Source organism: Nicotiana sylvestris, chromosome 2, assembly GCF_000393655.2.
Source record: "Nicotiana sylvestris chromosome 2, ASM39365v2, whole genome shotgun sequence".
Taxonomy (NCBI): Eukaryota; Viridiplantae; Streptophyta; class Magnoliopsida; order Solanales; family Solanaceae; genus Nicotiana; species Nicotiana sylvestris.
In genome coordinates this window covers 207,967,852-207,979,067 of record NC_091058.1, presented here as the reverse complement: position 1 = coordinate 207,979,067, position 11,216 = coordinate 207,967,852, and the positions used below count along the sequence as shown (strand labels likewise).

General features: G+C 36.5%; 1 protein-coding gene across 1 annotated transcript; it reads right to left on the bottom strand.

The window, feature by feature from the left end:
- Positions 1–3,040: 3,040 nt before the first annotated feature.
- LOC138886215 (uncharacterized) lies at positions 3,041–3,556 on the bottom strand. Its single transcript, XM_070167269.1, has one exon. The coding sequence runs from the start codon at positions 3,554–3,556 to the stop codon at positions 3,041–3,043; it is 516 nt and encodes a 171-aa protein (XP_070023370.1).
- Between the last annotated feature and the right edge of the window lie 7,660 nt (positions 3,557–11,216).

The window sequence follows — 11,216 nt, the reverse complement described above, 5'->3', positions numbered from 1 at the left end:
AACACTTGTTCTACCACAGAGGAAAATATAGCCCGATGTTGATCTTCGGTCATCCAAATCACCACCAAAATCAGCATCCGTATAACCAGCCAACACCAAATTATTCTTCTTTTGGAAGAACAAGCCCATGTCTGATGTTGAGTTGATATACTTTAGAATCCTCTTTGCAGCTTCTAAGTGAGGCTTTCTTGGCCTTTGCATAAATCTGCTGACATATCCCACCGAGAACGCAATGTCCGGCCTTGTAATAGTCAAATACAGGAGACTTCCAACAAGAGCTCGAAAAGGCTTGGAATCTGCAAGAAGTGAGCCTTCGTCCCGCCTTAACCTTGTGCTTATCTCAAGAGGAGTAGAACATGTTTTGCTTTGATTCAATCCAAACCTGTCAACAAGTTTCTTGGCATATCCTTCTTGAGTGACAAAGATCCCTTTGTTTATGTTTGTCACCTCTAAGCCAAGAAAATGGTGTAGTTCTCCTAACTTCTTTATGTCAAATCTTATGGAAAGCTCATCTTGAAGCCTAGCAACTTCATCTTCATTGTTTCCTGTTATTATCATATCATCCACGTACAAAAGAACAACCATATGCAAGTCTCCTTGTTTTTTAACAAATAAGCTAGGATCTGATTGTGATGCATTATAGCCACATAAATGTAGATACTGAGCAATTTTTCCATACCATGCTCGTGGAGCTTGCTTGAGGCCATAAAAGGGCCTTCTTAAGTTTGCAGACATGATTAGGATGTAAGTTAGAGACATACCCGGGTGGTTGCTCCATATAAATATCTTTGTCAAGCTCTCCATATAAGAAAGCATTCTTCACGTCAAGTTGCCATAACTTCCAATTATGCGAGGCTGCCAAGGCTAGCACAACTCGGACAGAGATCATCTTAGCCACCGGACTGAAGGTTTCTTCATAATCTTCACCATACTTTTGAGAAAATCCCCGAGCAACTAGCCTTGCTTTATATCTATCTATGTTGCCATCGGCTCTTCTTTTGATTTTATAAACCCATTTACAAGAAATGGGTTATACATCCTTCGGCTTTGGTACAAGGCTCCAAGTTTGATTTTTTATCAGAGCCTCCATTTCATCATCCATAGCAAGCTCCCATTCTTTGACTCCTTTAGCTTCTTCGAATGAAGAAGGTTCTTCATCATCAATTGGTCCTGCAAAGAAACAGGAATACGTACTGACAAAATTTTCATCTCTAAAGCGGGCTGGCTTGATAATAGTTCTTTTTGGCCTTCCCGAACCACTTGAATCATCTTCTTGTTGAGTTTCATGTTGTTGAGGTACAGGACTCCCCCTTTCTCTTAACTCCTCGGCAGTTGTATTATCTAGAGAAGCACCTGCAATGGACAAGCTTGAATCTCCATTATTTAAAGTTTTGAACTCGCTCCATTCAATGCAACTCCATAATACAAAGACACTTCGTCGAATATGATATCCCTTGAGACAACAAAGAGATGAGTTTTAGGATCCATGCACTTCCATCCCTTTTTCTTTTCATCATATCCGACAAAGATGCATTTCCTTGCCTTGGCATCTAACTTGCTCCTTTGAGAATTCGGTATGTGAACATAACAAATAGAGCCAAAAACCCTGAGGTGTTTCACGCTAGGCTTTTCTCCAAACATTAATTCATAGGGAGACTTCATATTATTTGGAGAAAGCGGCATTCTGTTAATCACGTACGCTGCACATTTCATACCTTTAGCCCACAAGGCTCTAGGTAGATTCTTAGCATGAAGCCAACTCTTACATGTCTCAGTTAAGTGTCAGATCTTCCTTTCCGCCACTCCATTTTGTTGTGGCGTATCAGCGCATGTCAGCTCTCTTTTAATGCCATGCTGACGACAAAAGGAAAGAAACTCATCTGATGTAAACTCACCGCCATTATCAGTTCGTAGCCGCCTTATTCTGGAATCGAGTTCTCCTTCAACAGTTTCTTTGAACTCCACAAACTTACTGAAAACTTCTGACTTGTGCTTCACAAAATAAATCCAAGTAAATCTAGTAAAATCATCAATGAAAATTAGCATATAGGAGTAGCCTGAAAATGAAGGAGTTCTCGTTGGCCCCATTAAGTCACTGTGAATAAGTTCTAGTGGGGCATTGCACCTTGACAAGGATCTGTCAAATGGAAGACGATGTGCCTTTCCATATTGACATCCTTCACAAACCTCTCCTCCATCAAAATTTCTTAAGTTAGGCAAACCTTTTACTAGATTCAACTTTACCATGGCTTTTAATTTATCCATGCTTAGATGTCCAAGTCTAGCATGCCAAATATGTGTATTATCATTGCTACTCATCTTCTCAATATATGAATTAGAGGCAGATAAGACATATAAATCGTTAACTCTCTTACCTGAGTGAACGATATCTGCCTTGAGTACCTTGATATTTCGGAGGAACTTCACATCACGTGGGCCAAATAGCAAATAGTTTCCAGCATCTACAACATTTGCAACTGAAAATAGATTTTTTTTTCATACCTGGAACGTGAAAGACACTGTTGAGGGTGATAGTGTTTTTTTGCTTCTCGTTGATCACAACAGTGCCTTCCTTCTCCACATTATGGATTGTATTATCTGCTGTAACAATGACCTCATGTCCGTTGTATTCGCGAAAGGTGGAGAATTTGGATTGATCTCCAGTGAGATGGTGCCCGCATCCTGAATCCACGATCCAATCTCTTTCAAAATTTATGGAAGCCATGACATTTATTGCTCGAGTCTCCGCTGTGAAGCACTTTCCCCAGTCTTCTTCTTTTTCTTCTTCTTCAGCAACTTCCTCGATTTGAGCTATATTGCTCTCTTTGGCTCGACAATATCTTATTATGTGCCCAACTTTGCCACAACGGTAACATTTTAAAGGCTTTTTACTGTTGCTGGAAGACTCCCCCTTCTTTCCTAGCGAGCTCGAACTACTTGAGGATTGAAAGTGCATGCTATCTCTTGATTTCCCTTTAAAGTTCCTCTTATCGGCGACAAGAGTATTTCCTTCCCCTTCTTTGATGGATACACCAGCCATCTATTTGGCTAATAGCTCTTGTGACGATAGCAAATTCTCAAATTCTTCCAAAGATGGTTGTTGAACCCATCCTTGAATCGATGTAACAAAGGGAATATATTCTGGCTTTAAGCCACGAATAATAATTCTTCTTATTCGTGCTTCAGAGATAGCCTCGTCCGGATTCAATAGAGAAATTTCAGAACATAGATTTTTAACCTTCAAAAAATACTCAGCGATCGAGAGATTACCTTGAGTGGTGTTAACTAACTCATTCTCCAAAATCTGTAGCCGAGCTTCATCCTTCTTGTTGAATAGCCGATCGAAGGTCCTCCATATTTCGTGAGCTGATTTACACCTTATAATATGATCAAATAAATTATGAGAGATGGACCTCTTTAGGATAAACTCCGCCTTAGCATTAATCTGCTTCCACTTCTTATGTGCATTGCTATTTTCCGATGCGTCAGTAGGAGGACTTGTGTTACTCCCATTGACAACTTCCCACAAATCCTCACCAACAAGGTATGACTCCATACAAGTCTTCCATACCTTGTAGTTGGACTAGTTCAATAACTCAATCCCCAGTCCATTAGCACGACCACCCAAATCCATTTAGAGAAACCAGTTGAATCAACCACTAACCCGACCTTGAAATCCAGTAGCCGACTTATGGCTCTGATACCATGTAAAGAATAGCAGAAGAAGAGTATTATTCGGAGACCTTCTGCTAGCCCAAGATCGTTAACCAAGATTGGAGGATTCAACTAAAGAAGAGGAAGCTTGAAAAAAGAAGAGAGATTTTAGATAGGAGAACTTATTTAGGAAAGAAGGCTTTCTTGATTTTGGCTTACTTATAAATGAACAAGATACCCCCTATTTATACTAGCCTATGGATGATTCTAGATATGATTCTAGATAATGTACAAAGAAAATTCTAGCAACCTTATCTTCTAACAACACTCTAGAATATCTAGATATGTCTTATCTTCCTACAACATTCTAGAACATCTAGATATGTCCACTAGATAAATATCAAGTATACTAAACTAGGACATTGTAGAGAATTCTATATTATTCCAAAAAATTAACTTTATTTTTTTCATAAAAGAAAACTGTCAAAAATGGTAAAGAGAAAAGGAAAAAAAAGACTAAGAATTAGCCGTAGTCGGCAGGATCCGAACCCACAGCAGAACTCTAGCTTCTGACGGCGTGTGTGACGTTGCTGTTGGAGATTCTGGTTGGGGTTTGCTCGCCGAAGGATGCTTGACCTTGTGGTGGTGTTAGTGTTCTCGCAACATGACCAACAGAAAAGGGACCGAAGCCGGACAACCTCCGGAATTCGCGCAATGACTTTTTTTTAATTATTTCTGGAGTCGCTGGTATTTTTGCACAACGATAAATCTCTCACGTTAGCTTTGATACCATGTGAAAAAAGTACGTGAGTGTAAGCACGTGATTTTTGCCCAATATGAGAATTACTCCCAAAAAATCCAAAAATAAAATGATTTTTCTTTGGTGTGCAATTTTGTGATATTTTGAATAATTATTTGTATTTGTCTGTGCGTGTTTATTTGATAAATTAATAAAAAATACAAAAATATGTCGCATTTTGCATGTAGGATTTAATTCTATAGTTGTTAGTAATTAAATTTGTTTTACAAAAATTTAAAAAATTACAAAAATAGGCATCGTTTGCATTTTTAGCATTTAATGTCCAAATATACAATTTTATGCTTAATTATTACTTAATTGTGCGTTAATTGTTATTGGGAGTTAATTTGCACTTTTATAACTTAATTTAATTCTTAATAATAGTTTAAGTATTTTTATAATTTAGTTTTAGAGAAATAAAAGAAGAAAAAAGAGCGAAAATATAAAGAAAGTCGGAATTGGGCCTCTTCTTCAATTTCAAGCCATAGGCCCAAAAAATGGCCCAATCTTCCCTACGACCCAGTCCATTTCGAACTGGGTCGACCCAGTCCATAACCCAACACCCCTATCTTACAAAACAAAAACAAAACAAAAAAAAATAAAAGAGGAAAACCCTAAAAATCTAAACCATCCGCCCCCCCCTCTCCTATCTTCTTCTTCTTCCTCAAGCTCCCCTCCCTTCCAACCATGGCTGCCCCTCTCCCATTCCCTTTATCCCCACATCACACTCACACACACACTCACCAAACACCTCCAAGCTGACCTCCCATGAACTGACGAACGACCTCAAACTCCATAAACGACCTCAAGAAAACTCCATCGCTGATGTTTTTTTTTTCTTCTTCTTCCTCCCCCTTGCGTCCCATGAACGACCATCTGTTGGATGACCTCATCGCCGGACAGAATCCCAGACGAACCCAGTCGCCAGGTTACCGCCCAGGCATGAGCTGTTGCTGTCACGCGATATAGCTAGTCGCGAGCTACGTGAACTGCTGGCCGCGTATAGCTTCATTGTTATCTTCGTCGTCGTCACGTCCAAACGACCAGCGGCGTCCATGCTTCCTCAGCTCGTGCTGCTGCTGTTTCTTCTCCTCCGAGCTGCTGCTTCTCCGCCATGGACGAGCACGCACAGGTGCGTCGAATAGCTCTACTGTGAAGCGATGTTGCTTCCTTCGTTTCTGCCGCGTCAACTACTGTTGCTGCTTCGGCGCGACTTCATTTGTTCATGTTCGTCGTCGTTTGGTCAAGCTTTGATCGAGGTCTGTCAAAACAGTCCGTACACCTTCGTTTCAATCCGGTTGGTAGATTTTGAGTTTTATTTTATCCGTATTTTGTTTTGATATTTCTCGAATCTAAAAACGGCAAATGTTTGTTTTGTTCATGTCTATCGTTTGAATTAATTTTTTTTAGTTTGTTCATATGTTTTGTTAAATTAATTTTTCAGATTTCAAATAAACGATTAATTAGTTGTTTTCATGTTTATTTCATGTTTGTATTATTGTTTAAGTGAATATTTGTTAGTTTGTTGTTTGTTAGATTCAAATTGAAATTTAATTAACTATTTCTTCAATTTGTTTCATGTGTTTATGAATTGTTAGAAATTGTTAGTATTGTTAAGTTCAAGTTTAAGTTAATAATTGTTTCTTCGTCGATCTTGTTATTTGTTTAAAGAATTTAGTTGTGTTAAAGGAATATATTGATTTAATCGTTTAATCCGTCATGTTTGTTGTGTTAAAATAGATTCACTCATGTTCATACTTTGTTTGGATGATCTTGAATCCGAATTTTGTATAGTTTGATTTCTTGTTTACCCTTTATGATTATTTCTTGAATTATTCTCATAATCTTGTTTAAAGTTTAATATAAGAATTGTTTGTTGCAATGTTGTTAGAGTTGATTTTAAGTTCAATATTATTGAATTTAGGAATCTAAATATACTTGTTTGATTGTTGTTGTTGTTTAAATCCGAAAAATAGGTTTGTTGTTGCCAAAAATATTGTTCAATCAAATTTTAGTTGTTCTTGGTTGTTCAATTTGTGTTCATGTGATTTGTTGTTGAAATGTTGTTAAAATCATGTTCATGTGATATTGTTGTTATGATGTTCATCCGTGTTCATATTGTTGTTTGAACATTGTTAGAAATTGATCATATTGTCTATATTTTGGTTAAGTTTGATTAATTGATGTGTTATAGCTGATGGGTAGTTTGGTAAATTTGTAATACGTTCAGGGGTAGTTTGGTAATTTCAGTAAGGTCGGAAGGGGTAGTTTAGGAATTGTACATTTTGTAATTGTTTATTTGAAGCATGGGGGACAAAATGAAATGGGGTGGGTTGTGATATGATTATTTAATATAAAGGGGGGACAAGATTTAATTTAAAGGGGAATCTTGCATTATTTTAAATGAAGCATGGGGGACAAAATGAAATGGGGTGGTGTGATATGTTTATTTAATGTAATGGGGATGAGTGGGAAGATAATGGGTTTGGTAGAGAAAGGGATTGATTTTAATTGATTAAAGGGTGGGGATTATATATAGAGAGGTCTGAAAAATCAGAAGGGGAGAAAAAAAAAGAGAGATTAAAAAAAAAGGAGCTGAACATTTATTCCGAAAAAACATTCAAACTCTCAAGAAAAGAAAAACATACAAAGAGAAAATAAAAAAAAAAGTTGAAAATTAGAAGAGAAAGTAGTACACACCTGATAAATATTCTGGTATACAGGTGTAGAAATTAAGGGTTGAAGATTAAATAGCCTTTCAAAAATCTGAAAATTTCCCTTGGTTTCTGTCCGTTATTTTCGGCATTCTTGGATTTTATTTTGAATTTTTCAAAGCTGTCACTGGGATTTTCGTTGGCTGGTTATTGCTGGTTATTGTTGTTGTTGCTGTGTTACGTATTACGTTGCTGACTTTCTTCTTCTTATATTGACAATATCAGGTACACAACTGTAATTTTGGCATTTTGTAAGCTGAAATGAAGAATGGAGAATTAAATTTTTAATTTAGTTTAATTTAATTTTTTGTATTGTATTTAGGTTATTCATGTATTATTATTCTGTAAATCACTGTCATTTGGCATAACTAGGCATATTATAGCGACATATTAAATAACGCCTTAACCAGATTATTAGGAAATATATTTAAGCTTGATTATTAATTAAAACTGTTTAATAACAAAAAATAGAAGAAATAACGTAAAAATGGCGTTATTGAATCAGTTTGGCAAAAATTAACTAAGTTCCTTATTCATAAGGTTTTTCGTCAACGATAAGTTAATCCGAATCATGTAGTCAATTTCAGTTATAACATGAATTAGTTTGCGAACAAGTATTAGGACATGATGAATTAAAACAAAGTTAGTTAATGTTAAATTGTTTAAATTTTTAGAAATATGATTTAGTACTCAAGTTTTTATTTTTATTTCTTTCAATTTTCAGTATTTGTAAATAATTAGTTTCAATAAGCTTAAGTCTTACTAACAATTTGAATTTTAATCCAACTATGGGATAATTAGTTTTTTTTTTTTTTTACTTTTCGATAATTCCATGTTGTATTTATGATTATAATTTTATTACTTTCTGTTAATATTTGTTTTCCTCTTCTATTTAATATGTCATTTTCAAGAATGTAGATATTGATTTTATATTTATAAACAAACTTAGTAATAATAAAAAGGTAGTCATTAAAGGATATTCTTAAAATAAGGAAGGATTTCGCTAAAAATAAATAGATGTAAATAATACAAAAATTTACAGGATTCTCCAATCTCATTTATTTATTTAATTTTTTTTTTAAAAAAATTTACTTAGAATTTGGGATGGATTGTTTAGTGAATTTCACTTCCTTCCCCAAAGATAATGACGCGCTAGACTCTTTAGGCGCGATTTAATCAATTTTACCTTCTTAAACTCGGATGCGCATTTCATGCGACCCAAATCTAAATCTTAAAACATTGAATAAAAATGTGTTCCGGATTGCGGGTGCATTTCATGTGACGTAATCCAAAGACATGTTTTAAACGATGTTCACAATTTTTTTTTTTAAAAAATAATAATAATAATAAAGTGGTAAAAAGTTAAATTTGCACATTGGTTCATAATTGTATTTAAAATCAGATAAATAAGCCGAATATGACAGTTGAGCGACCGTGCTAGAACCACGGAATTCGGGAATGCCTAACACCTTCTCCCGGGTTAACAGAATTCCTTATCCGGATTTCTGGTACGCAGATTGTAATATGGAGTCATTCTTTTCCTCGATCCGGGATTAAAATTGGTGACTTGGGACACCCTAAATCTCCCAAGTGGCGACTCTGAAATGAATAAATAAATCCCGTTTTGATTGTCCTTTAATTGGAAAAACTCCCTACGCACCTCGCGGTGCGGAAAAAGGAGGTGTGACAGCTCTGGCGACTCTGCTGGGGACTTAACCCAGAACCAGTGGTTCAGGGTTAGAAATTCGAGCTCATATAAATTGTTATATTTGGTTTTATCTGATTTTTACATGTTTGAGCCTAATGTGCTAAATGCTGCTTTTACCGCTTTGATATTACATGAACTGTGTATAAACTGTGCCGAAACCCATCTCCTCTCTGAGTCTTCTAAATCATGAAGAAGGGTGTACTTCGTACGACTTCTTTTCTGTATAGTGTAAAATCCCAATTTAGAACGAGGTTCGGACAAGTTGCTAAGCCGGTGAAGCTTCTGTATTCCCGGTACGCTACCCCCCCTCGGCTCGAGCTGTCCGCTCGGGTAAGCCAGGTCTAGAACAAACACCCAGGTTCTGAACCTAGTATAACAAAACCACATGTCGGATCCCTAGTAGGAACGTTTGTTTGCATCACGTGCATCTGACTTTGGAGGCTCAACACAGGGGTTGGGTCTGTCTAGGACAGGTGCACCAAAAATGAAAATGACCATCCTGATGCATCTTATTTGTTTTATGTGCATTTATTTGCTCGGTCTTGCATGTTGACCGGCTTCTGAGTCTCGGGAGTGTAAAAAATAAAATAAAATAAAAATAGCAAGTGGAAAGTTATTTGATTAATTTAGAAAAATCAGTGTCCAAGTACTGTCGAAATGCTGCCGAATTTTTTTTTTTTTTTAAAAAAAACATATATATTTTTACTTTTAGAATTGTTGGTTTGCCTAGAAAGCAGAAAGTGTGTAGGAATAAGTCTTTTATTTTAATTTGCTTTATTTAAAAAAAAATGAAAAAGGAAAATAGTTTTTTTTGATATAAAAGAAAAAGGAAAAATTTGTTTGTTTTCAAAAAAAATTAGTTAGTTTATAGCCTGAACTACGCGGGTATGATTCTCACCGGATGTGAGATCAGAGGCAAACCTCTTTGGTTTCGGCTCACCATATTCAAAAAAAAAAAAATCCAAAAATATTTAACATTACTCACTTCTTTAGAAAGTTTTTCTTTTAGACCTCAATTTTTTTTTTAAAAAAAAAAAATATATTTCCTTTTAATCTCAAAATCCCAATTATTTGTTTAAAAGATATTCAAAATAAAATTCAAAAATATTTTTTCTGTAGTATTTCTTTCATAAATTCAGAATATTGGTTCAAAAATATTTCCTTTCTCCTTAAAAGTTTTTTTCAAGAAAAAAAAATTAAAATCCAAAAAATATTTCTTTAGAATATAGATAGTTTTTAAGTCAAATAAAAGTTTTTCCTTCTTTAATCACTATAATAAATGTGCAGGATGAGCACAAGTCAAAATGAACCATTCTCAGTGTGTAGCGAGGTCCCTTCGCAACTCCACATGTGGTGGAATGATATGGGAAAGGATAGTATAAAGATAGTGGAAAGAGTTTTGGGAGGTTTTGTCGATCTGTTGAATATCAAGCCAAGGACAGATATCATCGAGGCTCTAATACCGTTCTGGGACCCAACACGCAACGTGTTTCGTTTTGCTGACTTTGAACTTTCACCTACACTAGAGGAAGTCGCCGGATATGCGGGGTTGAATGGGAAACTAAGAGGGCAGTATTTACTTTCACCAAGACCAGTATCTCCGCACGCGTTCTTGGATTTGCTAAGCATTAGTCGGAAGGTACAGAATGATGATTTGTCGAAGGGATGTTGTACTCTCCAATTCTTGTATCAACGGTACGGAATTCCTCAGGGTTTGGAAGAACCAAACCTCGGATTAATTCACACTGGGAACAGAATCAAGTGGGAAGCAAGACGTACTTTGGCATTTATCACAGCATTTCTGGGAGTTGTGGTCTGTCCCCGCAAAGATAAAAAAATAGAGATAGGCCTTGTAGGGATGGCCGATGTTGCAATCAAAAGAACCGACAGTACTGTGGTTCCTTTGATTTTGTCCGAAATCTACCGAGCTTTAACTATATGCCGAGAAGGAGGCAAGTTCTTTCAGGGATGCAATCTGTTACTCCAGCTGTGGATGCAAGAACACCTCCATCACCGAGTGGGATACATGAACCACGGGTTGACTGAGAGAAACTGCATTAGCGGCTTTGAGAAACGAATGACAGGCGTCATATTTCCCGAAGGCGTCGAAGCATGGCTTGCACAATTGAGGTCAACAACAGCCGACCAAGTTGAATGGGCATTTGGGTGGTTGAATGATACTGAGGTAATATACATGGCGGCCGAGGAATGTCATGTTCTTTTGATGGGACTTCGTAGCATCCAACCATATGCTCCTCATCGGGTACTGCGCCAACTAGGAAGATTTCAGGTAATTCCCACTGATGAGGATCTAAGCAAGCACGCCATTGAGTTGAGTCCA